The 23,439-nt window shown below is 36.8% G+C and overlaps 1 protein-coding gene across 1 annotated transcript in view; it reads right to left on the bottom strand.

Annotated features, from left to right (window-relative positions):
* Positions 1–23,439, bottom strand: part of lsamp (limbic system associated membrane protein) — a 356,532-nt gene that overhangs the window by 14,679 nt on the left and 318,414 nt on the right. The window contains exons 5-6 of the mRNA XM_020926876.2: positions 14,417–14,548; positions 10,019–10,139 (exon numbers count right to left, since the gene is read on the bottom strand). Of these exons, the coding sequence (XP_020782535.1) occupies positions 10,019–10,139; positions 14,417–14,548 (253 nt within the window). The remainder of the gene's footprint in view (positions 1–10,018; positions 10,140–14,416; positions 14,549–23,439) is intronic.

Genomic DNA, 23,439 nt, shown 5'->3' with positions numbered 1-23,439 from the left:
CATAAATCTTTTCTGTTCAAGTGCAGATGTGATAGGCCTATTACTTCAGAGAGCAGATATGTGGGAACGCACTGCAATTTCCCCATCCTCGAGCCAACTTTGGGCCTGTAGTTAAGATGCAGGTGGTAATGTCCTATCTTCTCCTAAAGCTCTTAAGTGACCCAGTGGACTGTTCCTTATCAATGTCATTATACTTCAATCCTCGCTGAGTGTTTTGTTGTAGATACACGGGTCTTAAAGGTGCACTGTGTAACTTTTCTGGTGAAAGCTCCGTCACCTGTTCTTCTCCATGGAGACGTTATGGCTTTGTCTTGAATGTTTCACAGTATGGTTTTAAGTTGTTCTATCTTTAAGGAGACCAAACCAGACCAGGTTACAGTTAGGGCTGGGTATCGTTAAGAAGTTGCCGATATGATACATTGGCCACGATACGATACATATCTTGACACAGTGCATTTTCGATTTGATACGATATATTTCAAATCAATTTGATGCGTTTCAGTAAAAAATAAAGGCTAAATCATGGCTGTGACACTAAAAGTCTGTTAAGTCACTTCTTGTGCAAAATTAATATAACATAATAAATCTTTGCACAGGAAGTCATTAAAGTTTCATCAAAACAGTGAATATGTCAAATGTGCCGCATAAACGAGTTTCCTGCTACTAAACAAACAACAAAACTGTAGCTCTTTAACAAAATAATTTGATAAATATACCAAAAAATACTCTTGGCGATATAACGATATCGATACTGTATCCTCACATTAAAAGATACGATATATTGATATTTTGATATTTTTACACACCCTTAGTTACAAGTCAGATCTGTGGAGAGGCAACCCTGCTCACAGTAAGAATGCCTGTTGCTCTATTTTTATTTATTTTTTAGCTATAAATCCACCTGTAACTTAATACATGTAGGCGTTACATAGTGCGTCTTAAATAGCGTTCTAATGGATGTCTATGTCCCGTCTACTTTGCAGCTGGTGACATCAACATTTTCTGAGGGTGCAATGCTAGCTGTAAGCTCTTCTCTGTCTGAAGAAGCAGACTTGATTGGAACTACAACAGGTGAGCTGATTTGAATTGTTAAACAAATCTCTAACACATAAAATTTGTCACATGTCGAATTAGCCAACAGTTTCTCAGTTAGTAGCTGTCACCTTTTTTTTTGACACCCCCAGCATGATATCACAGCAAAGTAATTCAAGTTTAATTTTGTATTTTTCCTAGTTCTACAGAGACATAACTTCAAGATGCACTAACTTTTCTGTTGAAGGATCAAGCACCTGTAAGTAGTATGGACCGTATATTTCGGACTATAACTCGTACTTTTTTCATGGTTTGGGTGGTCCTGAGACTTATACTCTGGTGCGACTTATATATTAAAACTGTCACACTGACAGCCACTAGAAAGCATTCTAGGCTTGTGAGTCAGTACCTGCTGCTACTATTACCCCGCATTCACACCAGGAGCTGCAGTTAAGCAGTGCTTAACGTAGGCGGAGCTGTGCGTACGTGTAAATTTCAAAGTTTCAATTCACACCAGAGTGTCAGAGACACTCCTGCTACGCAGCCTGCACATCTTCTCACTGTTTTCAGACATCACATTTTGTACTTGCTTTTTATCATTTATTTTACGTTAAAGTGTATTAAGTTAGAATGTGTATTAAGTGTATTGTGAATTAAGTGTACAACTGCAACACAGTTGCATTTAATGGGGTTTAAATCTATTAGCACGCATATTAAACACCTCAGTTTTCTTTTTTTTGTCCTTTAATAAGGTGAAATCACTTATACTTAACATACATTATGAGCGTGATTAAAATCTCCGTACAGGTAATAAGGTCGATACATTTATATGTGGATACAGAGTCCTGCACTGAAGGATACGGGCAAATAGTTGCTGAAACGGGCGAATATTAACGTTCTGGAATTTTAAGGGCAGGTCAAGACTAAACCAGGACTACATCAGGACTAAACCAGGTCTAAACCAGGTCTAAACCAGGACTAAACCAGGACTAAACCAGGACTAAACCAGGACTAATCTTGGAGAGAAAGGGAGAGAAAGCGAACCCTGAGCCCCGCGGAGCAGGGTGTCCGAAAAGAGCGACCGCTGCACGTACCTCCTCGTCTCCGAGCTCTGCACCGGTTCTTTCGCCCGCGGTCACTCGGGTCTACACGGAAGGACCTGTGAGTCCTGGTTGTGGTTTAGTCCTGGTTTAGTCCTGGTTTATTCCTGAGTCCTTATAGAATTGGTGTCTGACATCATAAATTACGTTATATTACTCCACTTCAACTTTTCGTCGTCCTTCATTAACCTTTCCTTGGATGCAGTGCACGTTGTTTACGTCACTGTCTTGACTTTGGTTACGTTTTTTTGAAAGGGCATTGGAAGCTTATTTTGACATCTCGTGTTTATTTCCTATCTTTCCCCTGCTAAAAAAAAATTGGAGACACGCAGTTGATGCTGCAAAATTAGAACTCCAACCTATCTCGAGCAGCGCGTCAGCGTCAGACGCTCGTTGGACGCGCGTATGACACTGTCGGTGTACATTGTCAGACCGGTTAAAATGGAGTTCTAAAGCTGCGTGTCTGCTGCTCGTGTGCTGTGCTGCTGCTCTTCTGCGCTGTTGCGCTTTGGTGTGAATTGGGGGTTACTCCTGTACCTACTGTGCATCACTCCTGCAGAAAAAGCCTCTGTCCTGCTGCAAGTAGTGACATATTCAGTGGAAAATGATAATTGAGCAGCAGAAAGAAAGTTTGGAGTGAGCAAGAAACTTGTGAGGGACTGGTGAAATGCGGAGATGGACAACACAGCTTCGGTAACTGGGTGTGCCATGCAACTTTCCTGGAAGTCATTGGATGGATCAACAAAGCCTGGACTTTACTGACAACCGAAACATCCTGTCGGGATTCAGGAATAATTCTAACTAGAGCTTATGCTGAGTCTGACGACAGCTATGCAGAAGAGGAAGCAGTGCTCCATTTACCTCCAGAGGTCATGGAGTTGCTCAGAAGTGACACCAAGGATGAAGAATTCAATGGATTCAGAGATTTGGAGTGAGATGGAGAGTTTGGTTGTTATGTTATGTTGTTTATGCTATAGTTATCTGAAGAACTATTACTATAACTTGCCTTTCAAGATGAAATGCTGCTTCCTGGTCTCTGAGTTTATAAAATAAACTTCCCCCAAAAAGTGCGACCTATAGTCTGATGCAAATTATATATGAAAAAACTACAACCTTCTACGATTACTGTCCTCACATAAAGTAACAATTATGATGCTGGAGAAAAAAAAACTATTATCAGCTATAGCTCTTAAGTGGACCTTTGTTGGGGCCCATTACATTACACTGTCCTTATTACCTCTATCATCTGAAGAGTTTTTCTGCTACATGTCGACACTTAAACGGATAGCTTTCTGATGAACACCTGGGTCACATCACTCAGGTTTGCAATTTTACAGTAAGAGCTCAGTTTTTTCCATTTCTGTGGGATTACAAATGGAATTACAAAGTGCTTACTGTGAACCGTGGATGGAAATGGGTCAACTTCCTGTTTAAGGTTGTTTTTGAAGAATACAGACAGCTGACACAGCAGTAATAGAACATTAACACAGGAATAAAAGGCTGGTTGGTCATACAGAAGGCAATTACTCACACTAGATTGGTGATGTCATTGAAGTAATTTAAGGTAATGACAATGGCAATATTTTTAGACAATTTGTGATATTAATGTAAATTAATAAATATCCAATGAGATCCATAATATTCATTTTAATGATGGGTTTCTGATTTGATGAATTTGCCATGGCATCAGTCATCTACTGCTATAGTAATGACATAATTCAAAAAAAAATTGTATATAAAAAATGTAGAAACAGCAGAAACAGGGAGCTGCTGGTATCCATGTGACCAAAGGTGTTCATGAAGAAGGGTGCAGGTCAGTTCATTGCAGTTCATCTTTTTCTAAACAAATATGACATATTTTGTATGAGGAAAGGTCAAAATTCAATATGCTCCCAGATGCTTCTGCACAACTTATAAACACTTGCTACAGCAATCCATACATGGATAAAATACATCTAACATGCAATCTATTCTATTCTTTAAATAGGTTTATTTTAAATTAAATATAAGCCCAACATTTGTGTTTAACACCACATTTAACTGCTAAAAAGCTCAAGCAAACAGATCAGTGCAGAGAAACATCAAGGCTAACTGAGATGACTGTAATATTTAATGTGTTTTGTTACATTACAATATTTTACCAGTGTTTTCACAAAAATAATCATTATGAAACTTTCTTTTCAAACTCTATTTAACACATCGACAGATTTTGCCACTGGCGCCCCACTGTGGCACCTGGTGTTCCCAGTGGTCTCCCATCCAAGTCCTACCCAGGCTGGGCCTTGCTGAGCTTCTGAGATCTGACGAGATAAGACTTTGATAAGTTGGTATAATATAAATATGGTCAAGCTAACCTCTATTTTGATTGACGCAAATTTGGCAAATGACTCAAATTGGGGAATGTGAGTCATTTGCCTAAAACTCATAAATTGCAGCTGTCTCTGTGAATTACTGCAAATATTATGCCCATTTTACTTGGTTAGAATGGAAATCAATGGACATCTAGAAGGCTGGGTAGAGTTTTTTGTGGGTATATAAGAAAGTGATGTATTTTGGACCATAAACCACAATATAGATATTTCAGCCAGGTTCTGACAAAGTAACTAAATGATGTAGTGTTGAAGGACAGGTCGAACATTTGTAAAAGTGTAAAAAAAGAAGACGACAGCAGAGTGGTAAAGGTCCATACAAAGTCATATGGCCTGAATTTATGGACACTGTCACAGGAAACAGAATGACTTTGGTTGGCCTGCCAATTTATCTCTCTGTATCACCTTCAAATATAACCTCCCATCAATCTCATTATGATCCGATCAGTACAAGTGACTGACATTTTTCACAATAAATTATCTATAGAGCACAACAACAACTGGAAATCTACCAGGGGTGTGCAAAAATATTGAAATATTGACAGCTGCTGTATCAATATATCATCTGGAGTATTTTTTGTATGTTTTTGTTGCTTATTTGGTGGAAGGAAACCTGTTCATGTAACACACTTGGCATATTCAAATTCATGTATTTCATATTGAAGGTCCTTTGTGTAACTTTTCTGGTGGAGGGTCTGTCAAATTCTTTTCTCCGTGGAGATGTTATTACCTTATCTGGAAAGTTTAACAGAATGGTATTAAACCTTTCTATCTTCATGGAGACCAAACTGGTCCATGTTACAGGTCAGATCTGGGGAGTCAGAATGTTTTTCTAGGTATTTTTTAGCTATAAAACCACCCATAACTGAATAAATGTAAGGTAGAGCTGTTTAATGCCATAATGTGGAACATTCCAGGCAGAGCAATGGCATATCCAGAGAAACTAGCAGGTGATGGACACTCAACCAAAAAGTTACATAGTGCACCTTTAAGTTTGCACAAGTAGTATTGCATGTATCACCATATTGTGATAATATCGCATTGTGAGCCATGTATCAAGTATCGTATGGAATCATCGGGGACCCTGTGATTCCCAGCCCTAGAATCTACTCTGTATTCAGGAATCACTTATAAGATATTCAGATAATAATCAATTTGGGTTTTTCTTTGCCAAATTGAAACATTCTTTGAAATTCTCAACAAAAAAAAATTCCCTCTGTGTGGATTTCTGCGATTTCTTTTTGGTTGTGTTGTCATAGTGATCGGAGTATTGTGGCACTAGAATAATGAGTTTTTTGAGTTTGAAATGGAAATGTTTTCTCCTTATTTGGCAAACCTGTCACCACCAGTTTTCGAATCTGTCAGGATGCAGAAAAGAAGAAAATATTTTGGAGGCGTTTCAGTTTACCATTTGTTTCCAGCCAGTACAAACTAGTTTACCCATCTTTGTCACTGGAGTTTCTGTTTTCCAGATGGTAAGTGAATGCAACATTAGGTAATCAAAACAGGAGAGAAACAAAGCAATCGCGCTGGAAGTATGCTGTACAATGATGTGGCAATGACAACGAAATCTGTCATAGTAATGTTAAACCACAACACAATCTGGTACAATTTTAAAGGTCCAATCTTGTACAAAATTGACTCTTGTGAGCTTTTAGCCGTTATAATTGCATTACCTTATCAAAAACATACTGAGAGTTTTGTTTTGTTTCATTCACACATGTTTGAATAATTCTGGACACCTCTGCATTTGAGTTTAGATGCCTCTGGTGCTCGTCTTGTACGCCATGGACGAACATGAGAAAAATACTTGACGCCCATTGCCCTGCAAACAAGTGCCATTTCCTGGTCTTTTCCCGGAACGGCAGACCAGGCTGCAAGAGAGACTTTAGTGTATTTATTACATAAAACCCATCAGTAGAGGTGATTGGCTCGGCAGCTGCAGTGTGCATATATTTATACTCTGCTAATGACACTGGTTTATTCCTGGTCCATCCCTGGTCCAGTCCTGGTCCAGTCCTGGCAATCGGCTCTGTGGTTACGGCATGTATATATATTAATAATAAGCACTTTGCGTGCAATAAATGTTTGATTTGATTTGATTAATACTCTGCTGATGTTTGTAGCTCGTGCCCCCAGCTTCCTGGGTCTTTCTCTTTCTTCTCCTTCCTCAGATAATAATGTTGCTATGTCACTGGATAGTAGTCCTTGATTGGTCCTTGGCCAAAAGTTCAACTTTTTCAAATTCTGATGCCAATGCCCTGGATCTGCCGCACTGATGCCAGATTTGCGCTGTGCTGACGCCTGAAGACGTGCCACAAAAACGCAGGATGCCCTAGACACGCATCCACTTCCCGCCTGAATGGACGTTTAGGCTGCCTAAATCTCCAAAACTCAAAATGCTCTGATCCACCTTGTGATGTTGTAGTAGTTCACAGCTACCTTTTACCTAACACAGTAGAGCACTTCCTGTATTACTGCGTGACATCACAAGGTGGGACAAAGTGTTTTCTGTTTGAGAGAAGAACTCAGCCTAAATATTCAGAGTTTGTGAGTTAAACGTGTGAAAGAAACAAAACATAACTCCAGGTCTGTTTTTGATGAAAAAACAATATAACATAGATCAGAAAATTAGAGAATGAAAATATCTCCATTAATATTTTGGTTAAAATTTAGACAAATTTAAACAATAATTCACTACTGTCAGGTCTTAAAAATGAATAAAATAAAATCAAAATATCTCTTTCCTGTAATTATTTTATGTTGTTAAAAAGCAAAAACATGTTCATTTGACATGAAATATATAGATGAAAAAATGTGACAGCAAATTAATTAATGGGATCCATGTTTGATTTTTGGATTAAATGCTACAAAAAATTTATCTAGTTCTTAACTTCTCCTGGATGACACATTATTTTTTATTCAAATTGATTTTGAATAAATAGAGAGAAGAATCTGAGAAAACAACCAACCACTTAAAAAAATGACCTTTAGAGGAAACATTAAGCGACCATATTTACCAAAACACTTTTCAAAAACTTGAACTTTGTCATTTAGCGAGTCTCAAGAAAATCAGATTTAACTTTCCAAGATAAAAAAAAAACAAAACAAAAAACAAAACATTACTTTAGCTCACTTACTTCAAGCTCACTAAAATACATGGCTTTTCCAGTAAAGCAAAAACAGAATGGGTTTTCAAAAATGTGATCTTTCTGGGAATCATTAGACTACAATAATAATCAGACTTTATGGCAGTGGGGCTGCTGGGGTGAGGGAGCAGACTTCTTGTATACTGTTGTTTTTGCTGTAGGAAGCTAATGGCCTGCGTTCTTTAATGGGAGGTCTGAGTGCTTGTACACAGCTGGTGCATTCAGTCTGTCAATAGGCAAAGGTGAGCATTAGACACAACTGGTGCTTACAATACATTATGGCAGATTAGGATCGACCCCACAGTTAAGAAGATGGTTCAGTTTCCCTTCAAACACAGCATGAGGCACACATCATATATACGGGTAAGGCTGCATAATGCTACAGGAAAGCATGTATGCAAAAAACTTCTCAGAGCAGTCAAAAAGTTTAGTCATTAAGAACTCGAAGGATGAAATATTAAGATGCAATATTGAGAAAAAAAAAAATGCAGTACCGTATTTTCCGGACTATAAGTTACACTTTTTTCATGGTTTGGGTGGTCCTGCAACTTACACTCCAGTGTGAATTATATATATATATTAAAATTTTCACACTGACAACCATGAGAGAGCGCTCTAGGCTTGTGTATCTGTTACTCCTATTACTCCTGTACCACTGTCACTTGGCACTCTACTGTGCATGTCTCCTGTGTTTAGCTGCAAGTAGTAAAATATGCAGCCGAAAACGGTAATCAAGCAGCAGAAAGAAGTGAGCGAGAAACTTGTGAGGGACTGGTGGAAAACGGGGATGGTGTACCATGCAACTTTCCTGGAAGTCACTGGATGGATCAACAAAGCCTGGAGTTTAATGACAACCGAAACCATCCTGTCGGGATTCAGAAAACCAGAATAATTCTAACTGGAACTGATGCTGTGTCTGACAACAGCCACGCAGAAGAGGAAGCGGCGCTACATTCACCTCCGGAGGTTGCAGAGTTGCTCAAAAGTGACACTAATGATGAAGAATTCAATTCACGATTTAGTGATTTGGAGTAAGTTTGGTAAACTTGTTCTGAAAAAATGTTAAAATGAAAAAATGTTATCTGAATAATTGTTCACATCCACATTAACAGCCTGTTGTTCTCTATTCTGTTGTTTTTACTATAACATGCCCTTCAAGCTGAAATGTCGGTTCCTGGTCTCTGATTTTATAAAATTAATTTCCACTAAAAAGTGCAACTTATAGTCCGGTGCAACTTATATATGTTTTTTTCTTCTTCATTACGCATTTTTTTGGCTGGTGAGACTTATAGTCCGAAAAATACGGTATGTAACTTTTCTGATGGAATGCCCACCACCCGCTTTTATCCATGGAGGTGTTAGAGCTTTGTCTGGTGTATTCCACAGAATGACATTTAACTTATCTATCTTACGTTCATTAAAGCAGACCTATTATGCAACATTTTTCAGAACTTTTAAGCATATTATAGCCTTTTCCCCAGCTCATTTACCCTCTTGAAGTTGTATAAGAGTCGTGCATATTTCACAAATTTTTTTATCAATTATTTTTAAGATGCTATATTTCCAATCAATCCCCATTTTCACCGCCACTGGCATACGCCCACTGTTCTGGATAACTGTTCAATTTTATTTTCTTAATCGATGATACACATAATCATTTTGTTATAATTGCTGAAAAAAAATAATACAAATCTGCTGCAAGTATGATCCATAGCTATAGGAGGTCAGTTCCCATTAGGCACCGCAGTTTTCGAATGCAGAGATCAGTGGACTTGTTTCTATTATTGAGAAGTTTTCAATGAATATTGCAATTAAAAATGTGCAAATTATAACATAATGATCTACAGGCACCAAAGATTATAACTATATAGCAGACACAAGCACAATAGGTCTTCTTTAAAATTTGATTACCCTTGAAATACATGCATTCTCACTGTGAGTGGGGTTGTCTCTCCACAGATCTGACCTGTAATTTTGACTGTTGACAAAGCATTAACATAACCATAGAGTAGCAAGCCCTCCATTGGATAAAATGACACTGTGCACATTTAACTACAGAGTTGAATAAAAGAAGTTGCTTATTATTGCTGATGTATTTTATTTGAAACAGATCTGGGTAGTAGTTGTAGTAGTATTAAGTAGTATTATAGTAAGAGTAGCAGTAGTGATTTCTCAATTGCAGTTGTAGTTACAAAAGTATAATGCCAGAGAGAGAAAATTACACTTTTTAACTTACAATTGTGTTGAGTACTTTAACTTCTACAAGTATCTTTGTAGTATTATTACATGTGAAGAAGTAAAGAGTAAAACAGCATTATAAAGCCATGACCTCAATGTCTTTAAACCTATAATACTGAACTAAACTTACCTCTTTTCGTCCTTGAACCATTCGAACTCGGGTTTGGGCACAGCATTGGCATCACATTGCAGCATGCCCACTCTGCCCACTGGAGTCTCCGAGCTTTGGATCTTCTGTATTGTAGGAGGGTCTGTGGAGAAACAACATATAAATCAGACAAGGGGTATTTCAGGTACAGAATCACACCTTACCACCCCCAGCTCATGTGTTAAAAACCCCGCATGGCTTTGAAAATCATGCTCTTTCAACATGTCCTGTGCTTCAAATAAGGTTGGAACTTAAAAGAAATCCCGCTTTCATGTCCACCAGTGTTTTATGATAGGTTTTCTTGTAGACAAAAAGAAATGGTAAAAAGGGAACCATACTTTTATCAAATTTTGTGTTTGAGAGTACAGAACAAGAAAGAATAATGAAAATAAAGGTGACGTTTTGATTTTCTTTCTGGAAAAAAGTACGTCTGATTTTTGTATGCCTGCACTCACAAATAGGCAAATAATACTGTAGAACTATGAAATCTATGCTGTTGTGTTTTTCACCAATTTATTGGATGGAACGTGAATTGTTTTAAGTAGTAAGTTATCCATTCAAAAGGTCACAACATACACCCCAAAGTTAAGTCAGATACATGTTGTGTTCGAAAGGGCATATAACAGATGGTTATTAAAAAAACAAACAAACAAAAAAACAAAAAAACTTCTACAACCGGTACTGAATTTCAACTCTGTTTTCTGATCTGTGCTATAATGTTGTTTCCTCATCACAAACATGGAGTTGCATTTTGTTTCTTTCACACGTATCACACAAACACACACATCCTGAATATTTAGGCTGAGTTCTTCTCTCAAACAGAAAACACACTGTTCCAACTTGTGATGTTGTGTAGCAAAACAGTAAGTAAGTAAGTACGTTTTTATTTATTTAGCGCTTTTCACAGACATTTGTCACAAAGACGCTTTAAAAAGCATTATTCAGTCACTTCATACTCAGTGGTGGTAAGCTACTATCGCAGCCAGAGCTGTCCTAGGGCAGACTGACTGAAGCGCGGCTGCCAATCTGTGCCATCGGCCCACTGACCCCCACCGTCACTCACGCACACTCCACTTTCATACTACGCAATGTGGGTAAAGTGTCTTGCCTAAGGACACAACACAAACCAGGATTAAACTGGCGCCCCACTGTGGCACCTGGTGTTCCCAGGTCTCCCATCCAAGTACTACCCAGGACTTGCTTAGCTTCTGAGATCTGACAGAATCAGGCTTTGACAAGCCGGTATGGCCAAAATAGGAATTGCTCCATTGTGTTTTTACACTTTATACATCGTCAGTAGAATCATTTGGATTATTTCAGACCTAGAATTGCCAATCTCTACTGAACTAAAGGTAAAGTGTATCTTAGAATGAATTTGTGTGAATGAAACAAAACACAAGTCCAGGTATGTTGTGGATGAGGTATAATAATAATTGAACATGACTTAAAGCTCACTAAAGTCAGTTTTATGTAATATATGACCTTTAAAAATATACTAAAATAAAATATAGCTCCTTTTCTGTTAAAATTCTTAAGACTCAAAGTAGCAGTAAAGTAATAATATTCCACTAGAACTCCTGGGCAGAGAAATGCTAGGGTTTACATTTTTATCTGAAACTTTCATAATTGTTTGATTAAATTACAAAAGAAAAATGTCTATAGAGCACACATCAATTATGCACAATCAATTTGGTTTAAATAATGCACGGGTCAAGAATATAGATTATGTGGAAATCTTCATCATTTACTAGAAGCTGAAGCTGGGGTCTTGTGGGACTGAGGCAGCAATGGGCAAAAAGTTCAGATTCAAACAGAATTTCTCAAGTGAGAGAGGAATTCTGTGAAGTGTGAATGTTAGCAATTCATCTTAGAGCTGCAGCTAACATATGCAGTGCTCATCAAGTCATCCATGGACCCCTGACAAGACGCAATTAGCCCGTTCACTTTCAAACGCCTAATTGTCTGCTACGTCAGTCTGAAGTGCGTCAAAAGTGAAGGGGATCAGTCCTGACAAGATTTCCAAAAATATTACACTCAAAGGTGGAGGCAGACAGGACTTAAGGGTGCTCCACAGCTTCTAAGACAAAGTGACGAATATGCAAAGCTGAGAGGTTAAAACACTGTGAAATTTAAGTAGTCTATGAATGCATTCACAGTCAAAAGTTTGGACACAGTTTATTTAATGTTTTTTTTATATTGTGGATTCTTACTGAAGGCATCAAAATTATGAATGAACACATATGGTAATGGTAATAAACAAGTGAGTGTGAAATAACTCAAATTATTTTCTATTTTAGATTCTTCAAAGGTCCTATATTTTGCAAAATGAACCCTTGTGAGTTGTAAGCCATGTTATAATGTTGTCTTTTGTTTCATTCACACATGTTATCCTTTATTATTAATCTGTTTACATCTCCAAAGCTCAAAATGCTTTGCTCCACCTTGTGATGTCATGCAGTGGTAGTTTTCAAGTTAATAGAGATGGGAAATTTCAGGTCTGAGATTGTCCAAATGATTCTAGAGAAGGTGTATGGAGTTTAAAAAAGGTAGAGCACTTCCTGTATTACCACATAACATCACAAGGTGGAGTGTTTTCGGTTCAAGAGAAGAAGTCAGCCTACATATAGGGTTTGTTAAACATGTGTGAATGAAACAAAACACAACTCCAAGTATGTTTGTGATGAAGAAACAACATTATAACATTGATCAGAAAACTGTGAAAATTGCGTTTAAAATAGCTAAAAGAGAAGCTATTTTAAAGCTATTTTTTACTTGGATCACTGCTTTGCACAGTCTTGGCAATCCACTAATGAGCATTGACCTGTGAAGTGAAAATCATCTCAGGGGACTTCATCATGAGGTTCATTGAGAGAAAGCTTGGTTTTTGCTGCTTGCTTCATATATTTGATGTATCTGGTATGTACAGTATCTACAGTGCAGGAAGCAGTAAACAGTTGTGTCTACTGGTACTGTACATACATTACATTACTATGAATAACCAAATAACAACATTCATTCATATTTTTGAAATACAGTTTGAAAGTTAAACTAAAACATGGTAATTTTCATAAAAAAGTACATGATGTCCTCAAATACTTTTCTCTATTTTCTCAATTGTGTGTGTGTGTTTTTTTTTTCTTTTTTGGCAAAACAAAAAATGCAAAGTGAAATAGCTAACGGCATTATTATTTGCAACAGAGAAAATAAAAGTGAAAACAAAATCACATTTGAATGACTTTGTGGACCCCCATTGTTTGCAATCAGCACCAGTAACCCTGAAATTACGGTTAAAAAAAAAAAACCAGTACTACTGATGTGAGAAAGTAACACAAAACCTTTTTTATTCTTAATAATGGATTAATAAATTCCAATTTAAGTAATTTTATTTGTAAAGTAACACAGATTGCATGCAATTCTTTACCCAGCCATGGCTACAATTGATCATTTGCAGTGACATCACACTGGGGGTGTTATAGACGTAAGTGTTATACATCTAATGGTGAAATGTTCAGGAGTTACCATGGTGACACAATGCAAATGCTGCAGAAAAAAGTTGTAAGATAGCATGAAATCTCAACAAAACGTATGGATGGATGTAAACAACACATTTTTTAGGAGTCTGTGATCAATATGAGTGTTCATGGTCAAGTTTAGGAGTTTGATTTTCAAACATAAATGTGAGAGTGAAAAACTGAAAAACTGTTGGCTAATTTTATCAAGCTTGTTTAATTTTATGAGTGAGAGTCTTGTTTAACGGCACAAATCATATCACCTGTTATAGTTCCAGCTGAGTCAGTTCTTTCTGGTCAGATTGTGTTAAAATAAAGATCAGATTAAATTAATTTGAGTAACAGAGCTTCAAACAGGGCAGTCTGATACATTCTTAGCCTGTATGTATTTGATTACTTCTGTTTTACAATTTATAAACATGAAATCAGTTTCTTATTAATTAATTTGTAAACCATTGTTTTTATGACCTCATCCCAGTGTACTGTGTACCATAAAAGTGAACATGACTCATTAATGTTTTGACTCATTATGTGTTTAGTAGGGATGCCACAAGATAGCACAAACATCAGGAAAATAATCCTGTGGTTACATTTGGATTGAACAGGAAAGGGCTACGTGTGTGAATTACATCTCTTATAGTTTCAAAAAACAGTACAACAATAGAAACAAAAAAATAAAATATGAAATCAAATAAATACAAAAATGTAAGGCCAAAATTGGAAACTCAATCATAAAATGTATTTATCAGGAATTACGTTAAAATCCCGTCTTTTCTCATTCTCATGGAATTTATGTCTCATCCCAGCAGTGTCCCATCCCTATAGTGTTCCATGTCTGTAGTGTTCAGTGCTGTGTAGACTCATTACTCACAGTTGACCACTACATTGACATATTTGAAGTCGGGTGTGGCCACGTCGTTGCTGGCCTTGCACTCGTATCGACCCGCTTGGTTTCGCATGATTCCGATAATGTCCAAGAACTCCTCTCCGTCCAGTGGCTCTGCTGTAAGACAAAGACCAAAAACACACAGTTAAACTTAAACTCCTATATTATGCAACATTTACCCCTGTGAGCTTTTAGCCATGTTACAATGCTGTTGATTCCTTAAAAACATACCCAGAGTTGTGTTTTGTTTCATTGACACATTTTGAGTAACCCTGCATTATTAGTCTGTCTACATCTCCAAAGCTCAAAATGCTATGCTTCACCATGTGATGTCATGCAGTGGTAGTGTTCAAGTTAACAGCACCTTTTACCTTTAGTTAATTAGAGTTGGGCAATTTGAGGGCTGAAATCATCCAAATGATTGTTGTGAAAGTGTATGGAATTTAAAAACAGAGTGGAGCACTTCTTGTAATACCATATGACATCACAAGGAGTGTTTTCTTTAAGAGAAGAACTCAGCCTAAATATGCAGGGTTTGTGCGTTAAACATGTGTGAATGAAACAAAACACATCGTAAGTTTTGGTACGGTTTGTAATGAGGAAACAACATAATAATAACATAGATCACAAAATAACCTAATATGTGCTCTTTAAAGGTGCATTGTGTAACTCTTCAGGAAGAGGGTTTGCGCCTGCTTGTCTCCATGGAGAAGGTATTATGGCATTAAACTTGTAGAGGAGGCCATCCTCTACACCAGGGGTCTCCAACATTTTTCCTCCAATGAGCTATTTTTACAGAATGAAAATGCCAGAGAGCTACCTATTTTAGCAGTTGCAAAGAAACAGAGTATACGTAAGAGCTTCAGCAAGACTTACACACGGAACAGTTAGATGCCTATAAAAAATAAACCCTTATCCATTTATTAGTGCCCAAAGGTAGGCTTGACAATTATACATTTACAATGGTAATTAATGGCAAAGAAGAAATTCAATTTATCAGCTGGTCGAATACGTTTCGCAGCTTATCCAAGCTGCTTCCTCATTTCTGGTCAGAATGCTGGTGGGTACTTCCTTATATCTGTCTGCAGGTAATTGATCAAATTTTACTTATTCAGCACAACACATAGAATTCAGAAATCCATTGGCGAGCTATTCTGAAGGGAGTGGAGAGCTACTAGTAGCTCCCAAGCTACAGGTTGAAGACCCCTTCTCTACACAGATCTGACCAGTATCTTGGTCTGGTGGCATCTCCATGGAGATAGTTAAGTTTAATACCGTACTGTGAAAGCAAATGTGACTTGTGAAAGCATGCCAATCAAAGCAATTACATCATCTTTAAATAAATGATTTTGTTTCCATGAGCTTCAGAATGATAAAAGTTTAAGACTGTTGCCATATCACTTGAGAATTTAAAACAAGATTCATTCATTCGATGTTTTAAATGGTGAAAAATCCTCACTAGTAATAAAGGTCATCTATAGTTAAAAGCTGAAATCCCCGCATACATACTTTTATTAGCATTTGGCATTAAACTAACTCAGTTTTATAGTGCGTGAATAAAAATCTAACACCAGTTTTTGTTTCAACTGAAGAGAGCTAATTGACCTTTTCAATACATTCAGAAAAGTGGTAAGTGGCTATTTTACATCTCTTATATATTGTGCAAAAGAAACACATATTAAAACCATTTTTAATTGGCAAGAGATACAACTGGATTTGCGTTTAAAACTACACATTGTAACTTTTCTGGTGTTCATGGTGATCTTATTCCTCTGCCTGAATTGTTCCACAGTATGGCATTAAACTTGTCTTACATTCATTCAGTTATAGGTCTTTCTATTGCTTATAATAAGACACCTGATTTGGATGTGTTTAATGCCATACTGAGGAAAATTCCAGGCAAAGCAATAACATGGGTACTCATGGATACAACCAAGGGACAAACCCTGAACCAGAAAAGTTACATAGTGCTTCTTTAAAAGTACCTAAAATGGTTCAAGTCAAGTTTAAAATGTCAGACTGAACAGGAAAAACAGACAGGGATATGGTCTGACACAGCCCTTTCTGCTTGTCTCCATGGTGATGCTATTCCTCTGCTTGAAATGTTTCACAGTACAGCATTAAACTTGTCCAACAATCTTTCAATGATAGGCCTTTCAATTGCTTATAAAGTGACACCAGACTGTCGTTGAGGCATGGATATATTTGCTTTTATACTACTATACTAGTATACAGTGCATACTAGTACATCTTTAAATGCACTTTATATGTTTTTTTTTCACATTTAAAAAGTCAGTCTGAACGGGGAAAACAGACAAAGATGTAGTTCGACACATCCCTGCTCTGTTTTACATGGAGGAAGTGTAAGTGCAATCCTGCGCAGTTAACTTCACCGGTACTGCCTGCTTATATAACACTTCAGCTACTATATAAAGGCTCCATGCTGTTAACATACACAGTGAAGAATGTAATGTATGTAAATTACACAGCACTATGTTGATTTGTTGATTACAGGAAGTTCAGGTTTCTCGGTTTTAATGACGTATGTAAGAAACTATTGTGGCTTGCGTGCGTGTATTTCGAGGTATTTATTCTTGTCTTAACGGCGCATTGTGTAACTTTTCTAGTGGAGGGTTCATCGTTTGCTTCTCTCCATGGAGATACTGCCTGGAATGTTCCACAGTATTAGTCTGATTCATCAGTTTCACTTTGTGGAAACCGTCTGATCTCGCAGCATTAGAATTTGTTCACTCGACGGTACTTTGTTTATTTAACCAATCGCTGCTATTTGGTCGTGATGTATGTAATGCACCGCTAATGGTGCTAACTGGTATATTAAGCTTTTCCCAAATCCCGTAGTAAGAAGGGCAATAATGTCTTTCCCCTTGATAAAATTTCAAACATTTTCCTTGTTTTGGCTTTAAATGCTCGATCTTGGGAATCGCTGCCAACACACAATGTATTGCTCTTTGCTGATTAGCTGGTGCCTGAACTTGCACTTCTGGGGTTTTTGCAAACCGTCTAGTGTGTTCCGATTCCTGACCTAGCCGCTGGAGAGAAATTAAATTGAGCGGAGGCACTAGGTGGAGCCACCCTGGCTACCACAGTATGGTATTACACATATTTATCTTCGCCAAGATAAAAGGTGACACCGCAGGTCCAAGTAACATGTCAGAGTTGTGAAAAGGCGAGCCAACTCATAATAAGAATGCAAGTTTTTAGGTCAATACCAACCCATGTTACTGAGTAAATGCAAGACGGATACATTTAATGCCATACGGGGACATTCCAGACAAAATAATAAATCTCCATGGCGGACCCTCCACCAGAAAAGTTACACAGTGCAGTACACAGTTACACAGTTTAAAAAGTCCTGCTAGTCATCCTGGTAGTACATCATAAGAATTCCAGGCAGCAGTCTAATAACAAACTTGAATTTAATTATCTGGGGAAGATTTTTAAGTTTCCAAGTACTTTTCACAGGCTTTTACATTTCTTTGTTGGAGAGGTAAAAACTAAATTTGGCAAGGACATGATGAAGAAATAACGGCAAGGGCATGGTGACAATGAGCAACAACTTTGAGTGGGAAAAGGAGTTGGGAAGCAATTAAAAGCTCTTAAAGTCAGCCTTCTTCAGCAGTAAAGTAATACGCTAACCTCCCCGTGTTACATTTTTGAAGTTCCTTCAGAAGTTCATTCATGCCTCACTTAAATTTTACATCTCACAGGTGCCAATATTCACTGTGATACTGTACCTCTAATAGGTCCAAATCACAATACTTTATTCTTCTGTTTTTATGTATTTATAAGAATGTTTGTACATTAACCAAAACCTGAAGATCACTCTCTTGAAAATAATATGCAAAAAGTTAATCCATCCATGTGCGAAGGCCACAAATGACTAAATACAAAGATATTCAAATTTGGAGTCAACCCATTAGAAAGTTTTGTTCACCTTTTGTAACACTGGAAAGTACTTTACTTTGAGCCTAACTTAGAAATAATAGGCTTGAGTCATAGCAGCTGGTTAATTGGCACCACCAAAGCTCCTGACAGATAGTTAAATTAAAATGGACTGCTAGGTTCAATCAAGGTATGAGTTTTCTATGTAGCAAATCAGAGACAATACTATTCAAACTGAAAATCTCACGTTTTAATTAGCAAAGAAATATACAAATTTTGCGTAATAATAATAATAGCGTAATTTAAGACATTTTGTTAACTGGCATGTACTCTATGGTTTGAGAGAAATTTGAACTTTTGAACTGACTGACAATCATCAAAACAAATAAAACTAAAACTGTACTCAACATACAGTACATTTACTCATTTGAACTAAGTCATAAGAACTGTCAATCAAATACTGAACAATAGATGACTCCTGAAAACAACTGAAACTTAATTGTATCCTGAGACTTTACAATAAGACCAGAATGCAGAAAGAATTACAGATGCGTTCCTCCTTTTGTCATTATAGTGTATTTATAAGTCAACCTATGTAAGAAAAACAGTCCAGAACACAATATATACACATTTCAGTATTTGTTTGTTACTTTATTTATATGGATCCCATCTGAAAGCAGAGCCGTCAGCTAGCAGTGATTTTAAATTTCACAAACAAGTGAATGCGGTTGTAAAATCTGGCTTTTATCATTTGCGGCTTTTATCTAAAATTAAGCCTTTTTTATCTTTTAAATCATTTGAACAGGTCACGTACGCTTTTAGCTCCTCTTCGTTTAGACTACTGTAATGCTTTTTTCTCTGGCATTAGCCTCCACACACTTTCTTGTTTACAGTTAGACCAAAATTCTGCTGCGCGCATTTTAACTGGGACCAAAAAACCTGAGCACATTATTCCAATTTTAGTGTCATCACACTGGCTTCTGGTTCGTTTTAGAGTTGATTTTAAGATTTAATTTTTTGTATTTAAAGATTTGAATGGACAGGCCCCACAAATTTACACCCCTGCACATACTCTGAGGTCCGAGGGCCAGCTCCACTTTTACTCTCTGGCTTTTAACACTGTGTGAGTTGTGTGGTCCACAGTGTCTTTTATTAATTTTACTTATTTACTGTATTTACTGTTTAATGATTTTTAGGTTTAGCTTTTATTTGATGTGACTGGTTTTATTGTTTTAGGATTGGTATAATCAAATTTTAGCAATATACCTTTTTGTCATCTTCATTTTATGATCCATTGAAATATGAACTCTCCATGTCTTCATGATAACAAATAACACACTCATCGCATTTGATATTTCCTTAAGATCACATTTTCTTAAAAATAATCACAGTTGAGTTAAATTCACAGTTCAAGTATTCAAGTATTCAAGTATCCAAGCACTCAGGTATCCAAGTATTCCAGTAATCAAGTATCCATTTAAAGTACATGTCATCTTCATAAGTGACATTTTAGATAAATACAGTAGATTTAGATAGAACCGAGTAGATATCAGTCTATACAGAAGTATACAGTGTTTCTTTATAAAATTTGTTCTGGGATAATGTATAATTATATGGCCATTAGGAACAGTTCAAGTGTTACTAATGGCCATACTTCTGCAAAGAATTACAATGCACTATTTGACTAAATATAAAAGCAGGTGTTTTAAGGTCAGTCTAACTTGTATTCTTTGATTTAAATTGAGCCAGGACAGAATGTAGTACATCTGTTCTCTGCTAGTTTTAACTGAGAAACCAAGTACAAGTCTTGTATATTATAATTGCTAAAAGCCATGTACCTGATTTTTTCCACATGTATTTGAACAAAATTTGCCTTGCCCCAGTACTACAAATGTCTGATAATCAGGAGGTGCTTCACTGTGAAGGCAAAACTCCCCTCTGATCTTTGAAAGTTGTGAAAAGCAGTTATAAACTGATTGTGGTGAATAATTAGGATGCTTGTGATGCATAAGGTCAGTGAGGAATAACTATGAACCACTGAACACTGTTTAAAATCAACTAGTTCTGTTTCTCACATTTAGTATCAGAAGTAGCACAAAAAGACACAAGTAGACACATGAGATGCAGATTTGAAGACATTGTTTGTCAAGGAGATAATGTGTTTTTCAATTAAGCACTTAAATTAACACCACAAACGACTCTCATTTCAACCCACTGACTCAACCCACTAAAAGCGCATTACTTATTCAACTTATTAAGCTGACGTATTGTATATTGCCTGTCTGAAAGCTTTAATTAACACTGGAGTAATATCTGCAAATGTCAGAGAATATAAAGGCATGGCACGAAACAATGCCACGGAGACTATCAGGCTCATATCGGACTAATTGTTTAATGAGAAATGCAGCTAATTATGTGTGAGAAGACAATGGCTGCACAGCTCAGTGATCGGTCAGACAGACACAGGGCGGGCTCTCATGTTTGTGCCCTGTTAATTGGCTCTTATCACATGTGACAATCCAAGTGAAATCACAGATCTCATCTAAATCTGTTAATGCAGCCAGTGTGATAGGCTTTATGACATAATTAGACCAGACGGCAAAGACTCCACGAATCAACATTTATCTATTTATACTTTCAAACTTACTGTGTATGTAAGACGTAAATACGATGTGTTGACAGTTGAGAATGGAGAAATATGATTTGGCACAAACAACATGCCAACTCTGAAGAGTCAGAACCGATGCTGAGGTAAACAAATGAATATATTTACATATAAATAGTGGTGTCACTATCAAAATAGTTTGCTGTGTGATTGATCAAAGGGCACATGACAGGTTACACGATAGGGATGTACCAAACCAGCTTTTTCACTTCCGATATTATAGCTTCAAGTATCAGCCAATACCCAATGTCAACCAAATACCAGTGCAAAGACTGAACAAAAATAAAATGAGACAGAACTGATCCATATGTGTAATGCAGCTGTTATTTATCCCTCAAGTAACAACAGAACAGCTTTTTATAAATAAAGATTCAAACATTATGAGACTTTCTGTGCTAACTACGACCAATAGTCTTATTACATCAATTTATAGGCTCAACCAGGACATGAGCTAAACCAATATTTAGAAACCGATATCCAATCCAGCTAAATTTTCAGTATCGGAGCTGTTATCTGATACCAGTATAAGATTGGTGGATTCCAATTTGATGACACATTTAAGTATTTGAGACTTTTCTTTATTACCCTTGGACATGGGCAAGAGACAAAATAAGGGAAATGTCATAACTGTTACCTAGCAACCATATTGTAAACTATGGCCAAAGCCTGCCTAATTTACACAACAGCTATTATTTGATAAATAAAACTATAAGACTTTAGAACTCAGCTCTACTTCCTGTAATTTTCATCTTTTATTTTCAACTTTTCTTCACAAGCTTCCATTAATGTAAAACTAATAAATATTTAGCACAGGTACTATCCCACAAAACAAAGAAATGATTGGTAAAAGATGAAACCTAAAAGGGAAGAAAATGCAGCAAACAAACAAACAAGATGAAAACCAGTCATATGCATTTTACACAACTCGTCTAATCACAGCTAAATTAAACGAGATGTTCCAGACCCACTACGAAACATAATCAGTATGTTTGTGTAACCACCAAATGATCAAACTTCTTGCAGTTCTTCAAAAGTAATCTTGAAAGCTATCTTCTATACAGTAGAATTACCCATACATGAGCATATAACTGCATATCACCCACATAAAAAACCTAATCATTTTCAATTTGGTAAAGCTAATATGAGATGATGGGCTGGCAGCTGTGAGCCAATAGCACAGATCTAGGTAAATTTAATAGAAAAACACAATTATGTGCGCTTGAATGAGGGAGCAAACCTCTGAAGACCAAAGCAAATGTAATAACCACAATAACATCGACTCACGGTTCCCTAAATGCAGGTAAATACTAGAGGCATTTTGGAGAGGGAAATGAGCTGTGGAGAGTGGATCTCTGGAGTAAAAATCATATGAAATGATAATAAAAAGTGTAAATGTCAGCAGTCTGAGAGGCTATATTCTCACTGCCACTGAAGCATGGAGCCCAGCAGCTGCAGAGTCTGTGATAGGCGAGGTGAGCTGTTCTGCTTTAGTGAACACAGCACAGTTATGGGCACAGGGAAGAAGGCACAACTAAAAGTACAGTTATGTAGTATAGATGTAAACTTAAGGTAAAGGACCCATATTACTCTATTTTCTGTTATAATTGTGTTTCCTCATCAAAGACATACCTGGAGTTTTAATGTTCCAGTTGCACGTGCATAGCACACAAATCTGTGTTTTTAAACTTCATTCAGTTTCACTAAAATCATTTGGATGATTTCAGCCCTAGAAGTGCCAGTTTCTACTGAACAATAGGTAAAAGGTAGTTGTTAGGGGTATAAGTCTCTTTAAGTCTCACGATACGATATCGTCATGGTATGAACCTCAAGGTACAATATTTAATGAGATATCGTGCTAAAACTCACGTTATGCTGGGGAGACTCACGGTTAGGGATGTATTAATATCCAAATCTCTTGGTATGATATTTTCATGTTATACACCTCACAGTACGATATTTATTGCAATAGTTTGTGGAGGTTAACACAACTGTTAATATGATACTTTTCCTCTTAAAATGACCAGACTTGATCCAAAGAACTACGATTTAAAAGTGCTTAGAACTGTTATTTCTTCTTGTAGTCTACACTGAAATGGAGAAAAGGATCATGGTCTATGTAGTTCCCTCTGTCTTTTTTTTTTTTAGCTATTGCTGCACCATAACTCTTCGTTTTAGCACAGAGACTTGTAATTTGATATATTGTGATGATATTATTATGAGAACTTTGACAATACAATACCACAATATTTTGATTATTGTTACATCCCTAGTAGCTGTTAACTTGAAAAGTACGACTACATGACATCACAAGGTGGAACATGCATTTTGAGTTTTTTGGAAATATAGACATACTAATAAAAAAGTATTACTCAAACATCTGGGAATGAAACAAAACACAAACAAAATCATAACATTTTAAACAACATGCATTTATTCAGTT

Source organism: Boleophthalmus pectinirostris, unplaced genomic scaffold, assembly GCF_026225935.1.
Source record: "Boleophthalmus pectinirostris isolate CB_2022bp ecotype Guang Dong unplaced genomic scaffold, ASM2622593v1 HiC_scaffold_9, whole genome shotgun sequence".
NCBI classification, from domain to species: domain Eukaryota; kingdom Metazoa; phylum Chordata; class Actinopteri; order Gobiiformes; family Gobiidae; genus Boleophthalmus; species Boleophthalmus pectinirostris.
Note: the sequence above shows the minus strand (reverse complement) of the source record. Positions and strands in the feature narration are given on the sequence as shown.